Genomic DNA, 20,464 nt, shown 5'->3' with positions numbered 1-20,464 from the left:
CCTACAGATCTGAAAACATTTTACTCTTTTAAACTTTTTCTTTGTTCTGCAAGTAACAGGAGGTCATGCTACCTGCAGACTAAATGTTTACAAAAAGCACAAAATAAGTATCGCAAGAAAAAAAATGCTTCCCAAAAAATGCATCAACACGTCAGCACAGATCAAAGAGGAGCTTTAACTTCACTTGTGAAGTTCAACAAACAAACAAAAGCATGAGTGTAACATACCATAACTTCTCCAGTTTCATGCTCACGTAGAACAAAGCTAAGCATTTCCGTTCTGGGGCCTGCCACCAAACGCAGGTAGAGCGGATGTTCTCGGTCTGACAGCTTGCATGTATAAACTGCAAGAGAAGAAAGGACAGAAATTAATCATTTTTAGAAATAATGAAGTGTTTTGAATGGTTAATGCTAGCCAATGTTAGAAACTTTCAAAGATACGCCTATGTAGTCATTAATTTACAAATTCTACATACTGGTTTTGAGCAAATGATTTTTAGGGATGGTAACCGTGCAAGACTACCTTTGAATACGAATGAAGTGGCTTCCAGTCAACACAGTATCTGAATACATGTGGGGGTTGGGGGAAGGAAAAGAAAAATCCAACACAGCTCTGTTGCTATAAATAAGTATTGAAAACATCACAGCTGTGGTGTCACCATTCTGAAACTTTTTTTTCAGACAGCCAGAAACATCTGAGCTCCTGCAACACTGTCCATGTACACAGAAGAAGGCAGATTCCGAAGTGCACAAACATAATGTTGCCAAAACACATTTTTCACTAAAGATACCTTTTGCATCTCCTGGTATTTCCGAGCACAATAAACACCAAATTTTAACAGCAGTCACGCAGAGACAGAGCCACATGAACAAGAGCCACACATGAAAATAATACACGGCCCATGATGGTCATCACCCCAGCAGCTGTCTGCCAACACAGGGACCGCAGGTATTGCTGACATCATGGCTTCTCTTAAAAAAAAATCTATTCTACAATTTAATCTCACAAATCTGCAGTGTATCAATCTAACTGAAATTTAGGGCCTGATAAGGAGCATCTTAAATGAACTGTAACAGACTGAATAGCAGAGGGGATCTGTGTAGATGGTTCAGTGGGTTCTCCTGTCTTTTGCGAACTATCCCCAAATCACTTACACTCTTATGAACACTGCGTTTCTCAAGGAAAGAAGGTAAGAGAGAGCAAGGCTGTCACCTCCCTTTATCTTTCTTCCACCGTGCTCATTTCAAGTATTCCTATAACACAGCTACCCCCCAAAACCACCTTGCCACCAAAATGCCGCAAGTCTCATTTCTACCTTGGTCTTCCTTGTGACAGCGTTTGTAAAGTGCAAATTTCGCGGGGTTGTCGGTCACGAAAAACTTTTTGAGCAAGGCCTCAATAACTTCACGAACAGTATTGGTGCTGCTGATGTGAAGTGTATTCACACAGTCGTTCGGCAAGTAAAAAGCAGTTTCGTTATTGCTGTGAGCACACCTTCCCTGGCTGGGGGAAGACTGCACAGTGATCGGTCTGCATAGTTCCATCTGAACTTTGATGAAGCCAGTGTAAATCCCATTTGAGTTCTGCAACAGGAAGAAAGCATTGTAAGTTAAAATTGGTAATGACCAGTAGTTGCATACCGATGGAGAAGGCAGACAGAAGCGGTTACAGAGAACAGAAATTAAATGCCATTGTAATGTGTGACATCTCCTCGGAAAGATATTGTTTCAGTATTTCAGATATTTATTCTTTCTGGTATTTCTGCTGAATAGTAATACCCACATTCATAATAACAACCGAATTCTAAGGCTATTAGGATCTCACCAAGCAAAAGGTACTATGAACTAGTGATAAGTTTTCACATCAGGAAAGAACTATGAAGTGAAAAAAGACTAGTAACGTGTCTGTAACTATGCCTCTATAACTAACTATACATTTTATGCAGAAATTCTCCCCCCACATTTTAGCTGCAAATCAGCGTACGGTATTTAGATGCTCAAAACCGCTTTCAATTCAAAAATAATTAGAATAAACATTAATCTAATTAACATTTCCAATTATTTATTGATCGCTTCTGTAAGAAAATAGCAAAATTGATCAAACACTACTGAGCTAGAGAACTTTAAGCAACCTGGTTTTAGGCGTAAGTCCTGACCTACATGGAAATACATAAAAGCCTTTCAGTAGATACTCATGCCTATAGGGTTTAGGATACGGCACAATTTCTAAGCTTGCATGTACTGTACACCCAGAGGAATATACAATGTATCAGAAAAATCTAGACAATGAATGACAGCTTGCTAGGCAGGTAGATGCGAACATGATTAGTATGGTCTGGAGTGGGTCAGACAGTCTCAGACCTGGTCCACAGTCCTTGGAAATTAAAAATCTATATGGGTTTTATTGTCTGCATTATGTGTATGGAGGGGATAGTGGGAGGAAGTCTCCAAATGCTGAAAACCAGTACAACTGCTCTGAATATTATGTCTCCTATAATAAATATGACATGTTTTAGCTTTTCTCACTGTTGAAGCATCTTTATCAAAGAGGTACTTGACAAACATTTATGAACCCAAACAGGATGAATACCTTCATGTTCACCAACTGAAGGGTTTTCATCTGACAAACGGACATCTTAGTGTTGAGTTAGAATTTATCTTTAAAATATTTTAAATGACATCTGTATTTGTTTCAATCCATATAAAAAAGCTACGTGGATAAAAATATTCCAGACGTAAGATTTAATTTCCAGATCTAAGAAAGAGCCTACTACAAAGTCATTAAACCAGAGACAGATTCATATGTAAGATGCTAAGAATAAAATGACTCATTATTCAATACAAAGTTACCACACAGTTGTTCCTAACGTAAGTTACAGTAATCATATGCAAAACGTACCAAGGTCATCTTTAATTTATCAGTGACAGATGAATTATAGCTTTGTATTTTCTCTTTAACTTCTTCTTTACTGAGATAAACATGAGGTTCTCTCTCCTTCTGAACATCCTGCAACAACAAGAGAAAGAGCAGTTTTAGAAAACAAAGCGAAGAACAATTCTTTTATGACTTTGCATACGAGCTTTCTCAGTCCAAGTAGTAAGTACTTCACAGAAGTTCAATGGATATTAATTATCTGTACAGCAAAAGGAAGTATTAACACGTTAGGCAAATTGAGTAGCACACTTGAACTGAACAGAGACAGTTAAAGCAACACACCCAAAGACACTTGGGTCATTTTTTTGCCAACTGTTTCCATTCAAATATTTATCAGCAGTATGTAAAACAGCTCAGCTCACTTTATGGCCTGATTTGCTCATGTCAATGCTATGCAATATTGTTAAGAAAACAGCGGCAATTTTTCACCACTTATTACTTAGGGCGCAGATGGGTATTTCTAAGCAAACAGAAGAATACATATAAAAATAGCAGCACGTACTGACAAGTAACACCAGCAATCCCCACGTGTGCCAACAATGCAGGAGCATCCCCGCATTCCAGCCTGACAGACCGCACGCTACACACAGGGCCGCTGACTACTACGTGAGCCATCGTGAGTATGGTAGCGGTAGCTCTAGCTGTATCACGTTACACCAAATTCATGGTTTTTCCATGGGGAAGGCCACGCTCGATTTTCGACTGCTGCTTTTATGAGCTTGCTACGGATTTTACATGCAGCAGTAAAACCAGTCCCTGGAGCTGGATGTTATCCAAACAAACATTTGTTCCCAATCCACATCGCTGCAGCAAACCAGCGTTATAAATACACTCCGATTTCCACCATGAGCACCAAGGCCATATATAGTATGGAAGAGGTTCAGCTCCCAGCTTTAATGACTTAAGACATCGCTCGGACAGGGGGAAGCAGCGGCTCGAAGCTTTCAGGGCACAGCCGAACACAGGGACATGCGTTCACTGCACGAACGAGGGGCCAAGCGGCAGCGACGCGGTCTGTTCTCACGAGCGCATCCTCCCGGAGCTTGCCCTAGGAGAGGAGGTCCCTGCCTGCCGTGCCCAGCCCCGTACCACGTCCTTAGGACAACTCGCATGGGAGCTACCCCAGCCATGACCACAACTGGTGGGGAGCTGAAGGCTGCCACTTCCCAGAAACACTTTGCAAGACATCTTTCCGTCTCCTGATTTAAAAGCAGCTAGTTTTAGCTCCTTTGGGCTCAGGGTTGCTTTTCCTATATGGTGTTTTACTAAATGACATGCTGGAGCTGACTTTTTTTCCCATAGCTATAAAAAGAAAGGCGTGGCCTGAGTGCAGAACTGGGAGCCCGAAACCTTGAATTCTGATCTGGACTGGAATACTGATTTCCAGCATAACACAGAGAACACACCTTTATTTCACAGATCAGGAAACTGAGGCAAAAAACACAGCCAGACAACTCTCCTATTCGCTCCTTAAGCATAACTCTTACTAAGCATACGTAGCATCTTGCACAGTCGCCAAACCCCACCTAATCTATTACAAAACAGCAAATTACTAAATGGTTTCAGAATCCAAGTCTTCATTCTCACTAGAGAAATTAATCTCTCTTACCCTTCTATTTGTCATCTTTCCCCTTCCCCCAAACTGCCATAATAATTACAAATACAACTTCTCAACTTCTCTTCATCTCCTCAGGGGCTCTTACAGCTTTGTAGTGTTCAATTTGGGAGCAAATGAGTGGATAAAAAACAAAACTGTTTGCTTGTGTTGTTTTTTTTCCTCTGCCTAAGTGTGGTTTTTGTTGTTGTCTTTTTTTTTCCTCTGACATCAAAGTAGATGTTTTTGCTCTTAATACTCAAAATGAGTACCAAAAGCAATGACCCATAGTCAAAGTCTGGAAGAATAGGCGTTCTGAATGCCTTCTTCAAACCGTGTTGTAAGAAAGGGCCAGGACTGGCCACACAAACTCGACAGAGCATTTACCATCTATCTGGCTGCTTTCATGAACCCAAAGATTAACTCAGAAAGTTCCTGGCCTCTGAAGCTGCAAATGAGTCCCTAACTATAGATACCTGCCAAGACTACTTTTTCTGCCAGACGAGCATGTTGTGGAGTTCACACCTCTCCAATCTCCTGACACTTTTGATTTTGAGTTTCCAGTAATTGACACCTCAGCTTTAATGTTTGCCATTATTTTGCTGATGGTTGTTCAAGCAGGTACCTCTCCTCTACCCTGTCGGAGCTGTCATCATGATTATTACAGTCATCCACAGCAGCACCATCAGGAGAAAACACTAACCAGATAACAGACTGCTCCTCACTTTGCTTAAAGCTCAACCTTTGTTTCAGTAACATCATCACATTAATTTCTGGGCAACTTCAAAGGTTGAATCTGGCAGCAAGGACTTGTAACTGGAGATGACAAAAAGAAGGTATTGCCTTTAATAGCAACAGGAGACGTTCCCAAGGCTCACAGCAAGTAAACGACCTGTCTACATTGCAAAATTAAAAGAGAGGTGGAGGGAAAAAAAAATAAATAAAAACAGAAGGGAATGCAGGGAGAGAAAGAGGTGCCTGTCTCCCCAGGTTTGGCTCCCTACAGGGCTGCGCAGCGCCTGGTGACACTGGGGCATGCGTCGTTCCCTCACGGAGCTGCATACCATTCCCTGCTTGAATGTGCCACTGCAATTCCCGGCTCCTTGCATTGAGGCCAGGCGACTTTGGCAAAGTTTAATTCAACACACAGAAAACATAGCGCCCTGTTTATGCAAAAGCTGAGAGAACTTCACTGTGTAGTACACTGGCAACAAACATTGCTATAACTCATTTTCTGAACCACCAGAGTCTGTGCCTCAACTAATTTTAACAGCATGAAAAAAAGGAAAGGAAACATGCCTTTAATTGCAGAAAAGGAAACATGCCTTTAATTGCAGCGGGAAACCTAAGCCTGAGGTCTTCGTGAATGAGCTTCGAAATACGCTCCCTCTCCCAAACAAAAGCTCCAGGGCTCCAGCTGTGCATGCAGGGGGGATGTGCTTGAACTGAGCAGAGAGACCTCCTCGCCTGCCAGGTACACGAAGAATCACCCCGCTGTCACACGGACTGAGCGACAGTAAGCACCACAGGGAGAAAGCCCATGGAGGCATACCTCACCGAGCCCATCACGGACACAAAGCCTTGGACCGCTATGATTCACTGGGTCAGCTGTGCGCAGTGGTTATCATTCAATACCACACACAGATCTGAGGCACCTGTGTATTTTATTTTTTCCTAATTACACTTAACCAACATGCAAGTAAAGCTTGTTGGTGAGACGGTATGCAGTTTTTCCCAGAGCTGAATTGCTCTCAGAGGCTCTGTGGCACTTAGCTGTTGCCACACAGCTGTCTAGCCATGCCTTCAGTTAAAACAAATAAATCCTTGACCAGTGTGCCTACAGGTGGGTGGGGAAGGACTTGGCAAACTCAAGGACTCTCTTATTTCCTCACTTACGTGTCACACCATAACAAGACCCACCACAGGGAAACCTCCTCTGATATCTCTGCATAGGTTCAGCAGATCAAATTCCACCTTGCTATCTCAGCAGATAAACCTACCACCTGCAGAAGACCTTGGGGCATCCAACAACAGCAGAGCAGCAGCAGTAATGAACTCGTCTCCACCAGGCTTCACAACACGCTCGCGTTGTGCTGTTCCGGAATGGCCGCTGAGCGGCTCAGGTCATGCCCACTGAGCGGGACTGCTGCAAAAGGAATTTCTCCGACCTCAAGCATGTCAAACGAAGCTCAAAGGAGAGAAGGCATTTCAGAGGTGAGATTTAGATGTTACAGATAAGTACATGTGGCCTGGTCTTGTGACGGTTCTGCCTGGCCTGGCGAGAGCTGAAACCAGGCCATGTCACCTGGCAGCTCACCCAGCCCAGGGCACCGCCTCCATTTCCTCCACAGCCCCTGAGCCCCGCAGGCACACTCTGCCTGCCCCGATACGGCTCCTGGAGCATCCCAGACCCCTGTAAAACACCCAGCCCATACACCTTGCAAAATCTGAAAGTTGGGAATTGCGAAACTGCCTTTCTGCAAAAGTTAGGCCCAGTGATGAGTTTCCTGGCCACAGATCCATGTGCGTATCAATCACTGCAGAAGCACAATCAGCACAGCAGTTTATGTGTGAAAAAAAATTGATCTTCCATACAAAACAATGCACAAACATTTCCGTGTTATTCTGGTCAAAATCAAAAATCAAACCTGAGTTAGGTGCAGCTCCTGCATCACTTAGCCAGATGATATTCTCAGCAATGGCTGCCATGTCGTCAGCGCTTCCTCCTCCCAGCCCCATTAAGTGTGTTTTCCTCATCAGAGTTCCTGGTCTCCTTCCATTCCCTGCTTCTCACGCTACCAGGTATTTCCTCAGCCCAGCACAGATGTGAAAGATAAAAATCTGATCTCAAGAAGACAGCTGAATACATCAGAATCCGTATGGATGGCGTCTTTGGGTCCAAAACACTACTTCCAGTCCAGGCTGTTAACTTCCTGGGAAAATCACGCTGTACTTCCCAACGCTTACAGCACACACCACTGACGGCCACTCGTATTAAAACCATTCCTCAGGTCACCAAAGCAGCAGTTCATTCGCGAATGAAATTCCTAAGCAACAGCTGCCAGCAAGAGGGAAATGAGGCAAGTGCTCTTGTTTTCCCAAGGGAAATAGCTGGTCTTTCATTAAAACTCATGAGGCAATGCTTCTTCACAGTTGAGCTTCCTCTCAACAAAAATGGCAGAAAATGTTTTTTTCTTTATCCCCTCCACACCCCCCATGCATCTCATTTATTGCATGACAGAAGCTTGGAGAAGAATCACTCTCTTTCTTACACTTATGCACAGCACAAAGCCTACAGAGACCAGTTCAGCACAAATCCTCAAGGAGCACAACTAGAAGTGCACAGATTACAATTAAAATGAACTGCAAATCAAGTTGTGGTCGCAGGAAAGAATCACATCACATCTGGGACTTCCATGAAGTCCAAGTCCCACGGTTACTGCCAAAGCCCAGAGAAAGCTCTAACCTCAACAGCTAGTAAGCTGCTATGGAATTAGGCTACGATACAGTTCTATAAACTAAAAAATGCCCCAAGCCCTGAAGCCTCTTTCCTCAGGGTCATTGTCTTGAGACAGATGCATAGCTTCCCCAAACTGCTGCTACAGATTTTTATTTATAGGGTGATACAAGAAGCTGTCTCTCCTCTATCTAACCTATTTCCACAAAATTTCTAGGAATTTAGTACCTTTGAGGAATGGGAAACCAAGTTCCTCTTAATTTTTTGGCCTGAGAGATAAAGGAAAATATAATGAACAAAAGGTAAACCTATCCTGGGAACATTACAATAGTTTTGTAACAAATCTGAACAACTGAACACCTGTGGCAGCTCAAGCCAACTTTTAAGCAACAGTAGTCCCTATCCTCTGTCCTCACACACCATATTAATCCCATACATACAGTGAACCATGATTCAGCCAAATGAATGAAGATGTGCTGATCTTGCTGTAAATCATGGCTAGGAATCATTTCTGAGTTAAAGCACAATACCTTTTTGTCAAATGAGAAATGCAGCTAAATCTACATTAAAAAGTATATTTACATCTCCTTTAGTAATAAAAAAATGAAGCTAATGCATAGTATTTACATCCTGTTTGCATTTAAGAAATGATTTAAGTAACATACATCATATAACAGATGCCTAGTAGAGAATACAGGGAAGAAAACACTGAAATTACTTTTATCTCAATAGCTGCTTTCACAAGAAAAAAATGCTCCTCTTCCTACAACCTGCCAGCAGTCCCACAGAAAATAAACCTTGCAATTACATGGTTCAGTAACAAAATTGTGTTTTTTCCCCATCTGAACTCTCCTGAGAGCAAAGCAGCTTTGCCAGCAACAGCAATTTCTCTTATCCGCACTCAAGATGCACCCTTCTTTCACTAGGGAGCCTGAGAATCAAGGTGGATACTGGTCATCTCCATCCACAAATGGTCCAGACACACCAACAGCCAGAAAAGCATGGAGGAAACAGCCAAATTAAAACAAAACAACCCACCCCAAACTAAATAACAAACAAAAAGCAAACAGAGCTCTAAGCTCAGCACCTTCTCATGCAGCTGCACCTTGAAACGTTTGTGTCCTCCTGAACAGGCTGACACTGCTCTCTGGGTCAGGGAATGGGGCATTTTCTGACAGGATGGATGATGTAGGCAGAATAACCTCTGTATCCTGTTCAGTACCTTTTTCTTTCTGCACTCAGTGTGACCCAGTTCCCACCCTCCATTCAGTGGCACACCGGGCAGGGAAACAGTCTAAAACATTTTTTTTTTTTTTTGGCACAGGCTTTGCTGACCCACGTCTTAATTTATCCTAACAGAGAAAGTAAGAACAATCTGCACCATGCCTTCCTGAGGCAGCAAGAGCAGAAATGCCCGACTGGGTCAGGTGTAGGGTCCATCCAGCCTGGCATTCCGCCTGCAATGGCAGCAGAAATGAAGGCTATTTCGAGAGAGCACATGAGCCTTTCCTGCAGCCTCTCTGCTGGCATCCAGAACTGCTGCAGCAGGAATGCAGAGGGTACCTCCCTTCCGAGTGCTTTTAGTCTCCATTTATGGACCTGCTGCCTATGCAAGCTCACAAACCCACTGTGAACCTGCCGATGCTGCCCGTCTCTGCACCTCCTGTGGCAACAACTTCCAGAAATTCACAACTGCAGTGTGAAGGACTGTCATCTGCTTTAAACTGATCTTCTATTGAGATAAAAGGAAACCTGTGTTATGTATACTGGGCACCCCTTAATCCTAGTACTATAGGACATGGTGAACCCAAGTTTCACATTAGTTTATATATCATTTTTGTGATTTTGTAAACTGAAATCATACACTTTTTTCCCTCTCTCCAAAATGACGTGCCCCAGACTCTTCAGTCTTCTCTCCTGATACAGCTGCTCCAGCCTCTTCGTCATTTAAGCAGCGCAGCTAGCTCCAGCATGCCTCTCCTGAGATGTGGTGAGCAGAGCTGCAATGAGCAGAGGTGCATGCAGGACTCACGACAGGTGCACCAAAGCATAGGTGATATTTATTTAATAACCTGAACACTACAGATCTGCCAGAAATCCTTAACTAAGATACCTGTGATGCAGCTTGGTGACTCTGCCAGGGCACTTTCACCACGTTCAAAGAGAGCCACTGTAAACTACTACAGTTTTGGCATAATTTTACAAGGTGCAGGCATTCCACTCAATAAATGCTTCTTACTTTCCGACTGCATCCAGTTTTTCCCCCAAGTACCACCACACCATGTGGTTTGGCATGCTAATGAAAGGGTAAAGCAAAGCATTATCTTTCCTGCCTGACCTCCCTGATGTAAACATTCATATGTTTATATGGTGAACACTTTTAATCAGCAGAGAAAGAAAACAAGAACTTTAACTAACTTCCTTTTATTCATTTTAACAAATTATTTTTTATATTTCAGGGGCAATATAAACACAGTTAACGTTCAGGCATTGTGAAAGGAAGGACAGCAAAAGAAATCTATTTGTTGGTGACTTTAACATTACTGAAGTTTCATTTAAGTTTATCATGACCTCACCTCTGAAAACCCCTAGTTACAAAGCCTGCCATACCCTATATGGCTGTACTTTAACTACTGGCACGCAACCCAGTTTTTAAAAGGCGGTCATTTGTTTAGAGTGAAAACCAACCGTATGAAGAATAGTCTCCATCGGCTGGCATTAGGCTCTATCCCCAAGGACACAGCAGGTTTTGTGCAGATTTGTACTCTTTTTTTCATATTATGACACATTCTAAATGCAATACATTCCATGAGTTAAGTAACATTTCACAGCTGTTTCAATTTTGCAAATTACATCTACTAAAATTAGATGCAAGAAACATCAAATAACCTCCTTCCTTCGGGTCTTTTCTACAGAAAGCATGTGAGTTGATTGCTGACTATTTAAGCAGATAAGGAGTTTAATGAAGTAAAATGGATTGCCAGCCTCTTCGAGACCTGTACAACAAAATCTAGCTTTCAGCAGGCAGTTAGGAAACAAGCTTATACAAGATACTTCATAGAAGTCTAATTAGTATATCTTGAAAAGAAGGTTAAGTATTGTCTGAAAGCTGAGCTATTCATCCAGCTAGCAACCATACAATGAGGTAACATTAGGACCCTGGGTCATTACCCCACAGCATCTGCATGTGAACCTGAGAGGAAATCCAGCAGGACCCATCTAACAGGAGGCAGGAAGAGGCTGCTTGCAATGACGCCCCCCCAGTTTTCAAAAGCAGCTATCTACACTGTACATCAAAACTGGCACTGGAAAAAAACAATGGCTCCTGGGGAAGTACTCTTGGGGAAGAGCCAGCCTGACAGACATCTGCCATCTTCTCCCCATGCCCCCTCTCCGGTCTGAGGCCCATCGGGCCTTTGGCCTCCTCTGAGCAGGAGCTGGGTGCTGGGCCAGGCTGTTGTGCCATTTTACCTTCGGAGCAGCGAAAGAGCAGATTACTTTCAGATTTACCTTCAGAGCAACAGAGCAGATTACCTTCAGGTCATCAAATTATTTTTTAAGCCATCTGACAAAGCCTGCCTGTGTCAAGAAAAAGTAACAGCTTCCTACCTAGCCCAGCTTCAGGGCTTGGGTTAGAAATGGAGAGTCTGCAGATGGTCATGTTCCCAACAAGCCCATCATTTCTGTTTGGATTTCTCCTACTTGAAAGAAAAATAACACAAGCTCTTAAAAACGGCGCAGTAGTCATTCTGACCTAGGAAGCATGATGCAATACATTGCCTCTTCTGATACAGCACAACCCTGACAGACAGCTTTCCCTGACCAAGGCCACTGCAATGAAAACAATGCTGTTCAAACAGACACGTGGTCTTCTCAAGCAAATGCTGACCGTGAGGGTGAGTTCCTCACTGAGGAACATACAGCTCCCTAAAAAACTGAGAACGCTACTGGGTCTCTCTTGGTTCATCTGGCGCTGACCTTGTATTTGAAGCTTTTCTGAACAGAAAAAGCCCTCCCCTACCACATGTGCTTCGCAAGGAACCCTACAAAACTGAGGAAGTACAACTAAACTCCGCATTCTGAAGGCCTCAAAATCCCACAGTAATTTAGGGGAAAAAAAGTTGCAAGCTATCATTGTTGTCTTTAGCAAAGTATACATCCTCAAGGCCACTAAAAAGCTTAACCATCTTCTTAGTATGTTGAATATGATTATGACAAGGCCTTCATATTCATTTACAGTCAACCTACATAACTGGAGCTTTATATCCGCACATCAGATGGTGAGGGACAAAAACTAATCTCACACCCGATACAGTTTTTAGTGGCTGCAGCTCTTTTTTTAAGAGAAAAAGAGAGGTTTTCATGAAATAGCACATGGGAAATATCTTTACTCCAATACTAGCTTTCTCACTGAACCTTGTGTGATTAACTGTCTACACAACCTCCACCGAAATATTAAAAATGAGTCTCTTCAAAGAAGCTACTAGTCTCTTCAAAGAGGCATCCAAATGAGGTATTTCACAAAAAGCAAACAAAAGGCGACACCCCTGCAGACTAGCCTGTGTGAAGGATTTTTCTCCCTTTACACTCCAGAAAATTTAGATCACCTGGCATACTTCATTAACAGCTAATTGTGTAGTGACTGCACCCTTCTGTACAGCCTCATGCTTTATTAAAAACAGGGTGGTAGCCAAAAGACCTTTCTGAAGAAGCACAGTACAACCATTAGCTTCACCTACTGCTGCCAGGCATGATCTGGCAAAAATTCAATTCAGTTTTTCAAGAAAAAAAAAAAGAGGAGGGGGGTGAAGCAGGCAACTATCTCAACAGCACCACCATGTCCTGCTATGTTGCAACTTGAATTAACCTTAATGATAGGATTTTACCTCTCCTTAGCATCTCCAGCCTTAAGATATAAAATGCTGGGAGGGAGCAAAAATAAAAACACCCAAACCCCTTTAGTCAATGATCTATCTCAGAGATGCGGCAAAAAGATTGTTTTTGGTTCTTTTCCCCACCTGGGTTCAATCTGAGTCAAGTTTCAGCTTGAACTCACTGAAGCTTCAGAGCTCAGGTTCAACTGCAGTTCCAGCAAGAAGGAAAAGAAATAAAGGGCTCGAGGCTGTCTTTTACACTGCTGCAGCTCCCTGGTTTGAGTTATTCTCATCTTGCAGATGATGAATGCAGTCACAGGGCCCAGGTGAGAAGTAAGTAAAGGCAGGAGGTGTCTGGACCCTAGCCACTCCACCCCACACCACGACTGTCATGGTGTCCCAGTGATCTCAAGTTCACATTGCTAAGGTGGTACTTGATCCTCAGATTGCTGCACTGTGAGGAAACAGCAATTTATGCAGCAAGACTATGCCTTGAATAACCTCACCAGTATGGTAATGATAATCTGCTTCCTGAGGGGTTTTAATCCCATGTTTTTACACCCTATTTTTATTACTCAGATGCACATTTAAACAGGCTACCCTACACTCCAGTTGTGAGCAGAGTGGGACTGAAAAAAGGCCAAGTTTCTTCACAACTCATATGTTCTCTAAGGAGAAAGACAAAAACCACTACTACCATTACAAAAATGGAAACCTGCCACAACCTTATCTGACTCTGCCCTTTTTGCAAAAATACACTTGCTGAATAGTAGACGACTGCCTAGTTTCAGTATGAACTTGTTTCTCCACAATACACACACATTTATTTCTCACAAATGAACCCAGATGCCTCAACCTTTAGAAATCCACGCTGGGACAATCTAAAACAGAAGGATTATCATGGGAAAGTGGTTTTGTTGTCTTGGTTCTTGTACCAAGGTAAGAAAAGGTTACGGTTTATGCAAACAAGCACGGCTCGGGTCTGCAGAAAAGTGAATTGCAGGGCAAGAAACCCTCCAGCACGTGGGTCCCAGCTTTCTGGTGCCACACGTCGGCCGAGGGCTTACATCGGTGCTGCTGCCTCCTGGGCGAGGTGATCCCGCTGCTCCCTCTCGACCAGCTCACACGTCCTGCCTCAGGGCTGACCACGCTGCAGTACTGAGTCACTGCCAAATTACAGGGCAATTGTCACAACCAGATTTCATTTTATGCTTTTAGTGCAGTCAGTAGGGGAGCAGGGCGATAGCAGTGCCTTGTAGATCAGCGCTGGCAGGACACCGCGGAGAGGAGAACGGAGTAGGAGGTCACAACGAGTAGGCTTTCATGGGAGGTGCGAACAGAAGACCTTAAAACATGGTTAATGAGTATCCTACTGGAAAAGCTGGATAAACAAAACTGTTCTTCTGAGGAAAGGTCAGCAGAACCGCACTAAGCCTGCCCTGGAGAAAAGGGCTTGCTGGCTTACAACCTGACTGCATGGCCCGACTCCAAACGCAAGTTATTTTGCCATGCTGGAGAATGGCCACCAGGAAACCAGAGAAGGGGAAAAAACTTACAGGCTTTGTTCTTAAGCAGCAAATGGGAGAATGTGTTGATTTTACAACAAAGTTCAGAAGTTGTTCTTTTTTTCTTTCCAAACAGCTATTTCCCTGCTTTTATGGGCAGGATGTTACAGGCACAAGGAAACGCTGCTGTTACTCCACCTTTCCTTAGCCTCAGCTTCTGTTTCAGGAAATGTAATTACGAAGCTCATCAAGATGTGAGATCTGTTAGCACTGATACCCATTTCAGGTGGAGGGAGAAGAGAGTCTACTGGATTTTTTTCCATTTAAAAAAAAAAAAAAAGATTTGTTAAAGAGAACAGGGAGAGTTGGGACCCACCACAACCTCAACAAACACCCTCAGAAGGCAGGGCACGTTGAAAAGCACAGGTCACCCCCTCACAGGCAGGCACAGGATAAGCTGAGAACAGTAGAATCAAAGATCATTTAGATAAACAACAAATTCTACAAAGCAAAACCACAAACAATTTTTTATTAAAAGTCCCTAAAACATTGCCATTAACATTTCCTGTACTCTAACAGAAGATATTGACCTAACCTAAGAATCTTTCTTAAGTCATCAAAGAATGTCTTAAAGACACTAAGACATTAAAGACCCATGTATAGCAAAAACATGTAGTCAAGTGGAATCTCTTCAAAGTTGGAAAAAACACGAGGACACATCTGTAACTCCTGACAAAGACAGAAGTGTTAGGCCTGGAAACAGACCAGTCGGTTCGTACTGATTCTTCTACTGGGAATGTGTAACATAGGCCTGGTAACAGGGCCCCCCCCCAGCCTTATACACCCAAACCAAACCTGTAACAAATTTAAGAATTATGTATGTTTCTTGCTTCAGTTCTAAACTTGTTTGGTTTGGCCAGTAGACTGAAATTAATCAGGTTTCTACCAGTAGTCCCCTTGTGTATCCTGACTGCAGAAACTCTTCAAATTAGCAAAGGCGATTGGTTCACGTAAATACTCTTCCGAAACACCTGATCGCACGTGGGGAAAGGAGCACACTGTTGTTTCCTACCCAACATCTTGGCCAGACGATACCATATTATAACAACATTGAGCAGGGAGCAGACAACGGAACCGTACCAAGTATTCATTCAGGTAGTGTTGGCTGTTTTTTTTTGTTTTATTTTGGTTTTGTTTTAAAAAGGCACACATTTAGCATCCAAACAATGTTTTCCATTCTCAGTGAGCTGTCTTACGAATGCCGTAAGTTACAGTAATGTAGTAAAAAGTGTCACATTTACACATAAATTACAAGGCATCCTTGGGCCTAAGAAAGTTCTCTCAAGATGGCAGAACCTGTTCCTTGACTATTAGGACCATTCATTTTTAAGTGCTAATGAAAAGAGTAGATTTTCATGCAATCGTACTTTATTAGGATTATTTGTTAGTAATGAAATAAGCACAGTCACTTTAACAGGCTCCATGAACATCCCAAGGTGACACACACAGAAGCACATGTGTGCACACAGGAAAGGCATGTTTGTGTTTTGTTGTTTTTTCAAAAAATAACATGCTAACATCAAAGTGTGGAAACAGTGGGACTTTAAAGGGAGTTTATTACGTGCTTTTAATCAAATGTTTTTTCATGAAGCGAAGTGGGAAGAAGCCAGCCGCAGCTGGCTGTAGTATTATAAAATCAGCGTTTCAGAAAAAGAGCAGAGGTAATATAAACAAGCGAACTACAAAGGATGCAAGCGATCCTAAGAAAAGATAATGCTGTGGGGAGTACAACTTGCAATGCCACCACACCTCCTGGTTTTGTTTCAGTAAGGCACGTTTTATATGCAATTTCTCAGCACAGTACATGTGAGTAATTTAACTTATTGGAAAATTAACGAGAGCCCCAAATATACTATAGGTTTCACCAGACTGGGATACGTCACATTTTTAGTAAGCCATAAGAAGCTTACTGCTACTCTAAGGAAAGACATTGATCAAAACCAGCTCCATCCTGACACTGCCAGTGCTACAAGGAGACTCGTACTCCAAAGCCGTTTTACACAGCCACATAATTATACTCGAAATGAAGCACACCTGCTCCCAGCCGCCCTCCCACGGACTCATGGTGCCGTGGGTGGTGGTGGTGGTGCCCAGCAGGGCCTGCTCCAGGGCCATGGCCTCCCAGAGCCACCAAGGATAAGTCTAGACAAGAGACGCTCGCCTTTTCCAACAGAACCGAGCCAGCCACGGAGCTACACCCCTTTCCTGTTCAGGACATCCCAGGTGTCCATTGTTGATGGCTCTCCCACGCAGGACACCCACACCCCATCTGATTTTAAAACGCTTTGAGGGGAATTCCTGTGAGCAGGCAGGCGTGCTGCTGGGGAAGGAGTCACGCTGTCGTTTTTGTTAGCTCAGACTTTGCAATAACATAGGTAACAGAGGTAACAGACTGCTTTCACTGCAGAAGTGGATTATTTTATTACGTGCTAGTAATACATAATACTGGTGATAGGTAAGCGGCCAGCTGACGGCTCTGAGTGGTGATGTGCTCTGCAGCCTCCAGGGTGGGGCAGAGGCCGTCCTCCCACAGGTGCTGGCGTACCAGCCCCCTTGGCCACGGACTGCGGCCGTCAAATGCTTATCAGGATTCCTCACAACCAGTGCTCCGACCCCCTCTGCTCCCTTCCTGCAAGTTCCTGCTGGTTGAGAGTAATGTCAGCACAACTGGAGATTCCTGGGAATGTTTCGCAAATCAGCTGTACATAGCAGGCTTAGCAAACCCTTTCTGAAACGTTACACGTAGCACAGAAACACTATCTCTGCAACCAGAACCTCAGCATTCTTGCGCTTCGGTTTACATTAAGTGCCACATATCTGCTAAAAAGGATGTTTTGAAATACCGAATTATCGGGAATGCTGGCAATAGGATTCTAGATTTTCACATCAACTTTTCTAACATTGTGAGATCTTCCAGATCTGACTGCTTCAGTTCAGAAAAACTATGCCTGCAGAAGGGCTACGGCTGCCTTCCACCACAACAGCTGTCTGCAAAACGTGACGCCTGCCCACGTCCAGCACCTCGCTGTTAGCTGCCTCTTGATCCAAGCAGTTTAAATCACTGCGTGATCCTGGTAGCTCTGGAGCACAAAAAGCACTGAACACATCTGCTGTAGGAAGATTGAAAACCAGAAAGTAACATAAGACAGAGGAGCTGAGAGAGCACAACCATCCTCATTTAGGTTTATAAACAGCAGAACACAACTCTCCTCCCCCTACCCAGACAGACTGAGAAACTGCAGCTTGCTTATTAGAAACAAGAGTCATCAAAATGCTGCCAAGGGACACCTGGCCCCTTCAGAGGCCTCTAATTTACTTTCTCTGCAGCTGGATGATAGGGAAAGTCAGTGTTTTTCACTCCTGCACTCAAATCAGGAATGAAGACCGTTTCAATTTTTGCCATGAACACACACGCAGGTTCAAGGAGAAGCGTTTAATCTAGCAGTCTTTAATTACATGCTTGGAGAGTGAAGTGCTGAGCAAGAGCAGGCTATCACCTTTACCACGAATTTGAACATGACCACTAAGTGATGGGTTTAGGTACACTGCATTATCAGTAGGGCTATGGAAAGCTACAAAAGATGCTTTCTGTGGACAAATGCAAATTTGACACTTGGATGTGAGCTGTAACAGTGATTTGTGAACAGATTATTAATTAATCACAAACCACTATCTCTGTGAATGAAACCAAGTGCACAAACACACGTTGACTAAAATTGTGGCAGAGACTTCTCAATTGACTGTAACTTCGATCAATGCTAAATGCCTGAGCCAAGGGTCACGATACTACGTATTAATACATTTTCTCCCTCTCAAAACTTCAGCCAAGACTGCTCAGTCACAGCGGAAGGGAAAGCTGCAGGAAAAGGCTGTTTTGTCCACAACAGAAATTCAGTTGAGTGTCTCTGGAGCAGCTGTGACCAACAAGGGAGAGCTACGGAGTCCAGAAGGATGACAGGGAACCAGTGGGGAAAGGTAGCCCCGGCACAAAACTCAGGACTGTATCCTGAAGGAGATGTGTACGGCAGTGGTTTGTAAGCGTTGCTTAATTCAGGGGCCTCCTACTGTTTAAATAAATCAGTAAACGCACACATCTGAGCAGCACTGCTATACTTGTTTTCATTAACAGCCAAACAAAACCTCAGAATAAGCTTATTCATTTACGGTATTGCGAAAAACAGTATTGTTTTTCTTCACGCTCCACATAATACCGTTTTCCTCACGCACTTGCAAACGCAGGCATTTTAAGTATTTTGTGGCAATATTTTCATTAAGCAACTGTGACTGTGAGGTTGGGAATAAAGCCCGGTCTGCAAGGTCCCTTATTGCAGAAAACTGGAAGCAGTCCAGCGAAGGAGGCAGGAACCTCTCGGATAAATACTGCTCAGCAGAGAGGGATCCCATCTCTGGCCAGAAACGGGGTTTTAAGCAGAAAAATACTCACAGATGATCACTAATGGCAGGTTTTCTGCTTTTAGGGGAGCTAACTTGTGACCTAAGTCAGAAAGTACCAGATCAGAAGACATTTTCCCTATACAGAGGAGGGAACAAAACAAGGGGAGTGCATAGATCTGCATCAAAACACCCAAAATGTTTCATTTCCATTTGAGCTGATGCAGTGGGCAGGAGGAGCCACCTCTCACCCAAGTGCCATAATTGAGAAATGCCTCTTGCACTCAAGATGCCTGCAAGTCACGAAGTGGCACCCGCAGGCCTGGCAGGATACCCATCCCGCAGCACCCAAAATGGCACCAGATACCTCTGCTTTAGGCAACTGAACCCAACCCCACAGGTTGACTTGGTGCTGAGCTGCATTCCTCCAAGCTCCTCGGCCAGCACTGCTGCTGAGATGCACCCACACACCTGCCTGTAGGTGTTTCAGGTCAGAGCTGAATCCTACCCAGTGATGTTAGCAAGAGGCAGGCAAAAACACAGAAAGATGGGCTGCTTTTAGTGTGTAACACAGTTAACCTGTGGAATCCCATTGCACAGAACACTGGGGGTGCTACAAGTTTGCACAGGTTCAGAAGCAAGTGGATAATCCACGGAAGAAGATAAGCTAGACTGCAAATCACCACCAGCTGGAAAAACGTTCTGGCAAACCATCACTGTGTATGTGCCCTATTCTCCTACTCTTCCCCTGGCATCTACTGTTAGCAATTGCCAGACGGGATACTGGTCTAGACAGACCCTGCTTTTGTGACTGTGCACGGGTACTCACACGTTCCCTATGCTTCAGCTCCCAAGATGGAAAGGGAATTGTATCGCTGCATCAGGCACAGTGGGTCCCGAACCACAGCCAAGCTAACCAGACAGATCTGCACCGAGCTGGGAGGAATAGCCAGGAATCACATACATCAACCCTACCACATGGACATCCCAAAGCCAGAACCACGAGTGGCGGTGCATTTGCAGATGGGAAGAAACTGTTAATGTGTTATTATTGGAAGGCATGTTCACAAACATTTGTGAAATACCATAATAATAAAAAAATCTGTGTTGAAATGGTTCATTCTTTTAAAGCGAGCTTTGAGTGCTCTGCAGGAAATTTATGGCCATATGCCACCTTTTCCACAATAAGGAGAAGGGGAAAGACTCCTCAAGATTAGCACCACACACTCTGCATCCTGGGTGAGGGAAGGAGTCTGTGGGAGGGATGCTGGCAAGCAGCAACGTAATTAAGAGCTGTAACCTAACTCAATGAGACAAGGAGGAGGAATAACTCTGGCTTTTCCAAGCCAGTGACAACTTGACTTAGTTATCCTGTGCTTTTAAAAATAAACAAACACACGCTTTAATGTGGTCATTTATACTGAGAATTATTTTATTACCTACAACATCCAGTCCAGAAGAAGGGTGCCATGGAGCTAGGATTCGTCAAAAAACTATGAAGACTATGATGAAACTGTACACTTAAGGTCACTGAGAACAGTTATACTTGACTGTGCATGACTAAGCCCTGGCACATATACATGTATCTCATACCTCACCAAGAATTCCTCTAAACAGCTATTTATTCTCAAGAGATTTATGATAAACT

The 20,464-nt window shown here is 43.6% G+C and overlaps 1 protein-coding gene across 3 annotated transcripts in view; it reads right to left on the bottom strand.

Moving 5' to 3' along the window:
* The window catches only part of RASSF3 (Ras association domain family member 3), a 98,730-nt gene that overhangs the window by 2,826 nt on the left and 75,440 nt on the right, over positions 1-20,464 (bottom strand). For all 3 annotated transcript variants that reach the window (XM_035334352.1, XM_035334333.1, XM_035334343.1), the window contains 3 exons: positions 2,899-3,006; positions 1,316-1,583; positions 228-343 (listed from right to left, as the gene is read on the bottom strand). In XM_035334352.1, the coding sequence (XP_035190243.1) occupies positions 228-343; positions 1,316-1,583; positions 2,899-3,006 (492 nt within the window). The remainder of the gene's footprint in view (positions 1-227; positions 344-1,315; positions 1,584-2,898; positions 3,007-20,464) is intronic.

This window comes from Oxyura jamaicensis, chromosome 1 (assembly GCF_011077185.1).
Source record: "Oxyura jamaicensis isolate SHBP4307 breed ruddy duck chromosome 1, BPBGC_Ojam_1.0, whole genome shotgun sequence".
NCBI lineage: Eukaryota > Metazoa > Chordata > Aves > Anseriformes > Anatidae > Oxyura > Oxyura jamaicensis.
Note: the sequence above shows the minus strand (reverse complement) of the source record. Positions and strands in the feature narration are given on the sequence as shown.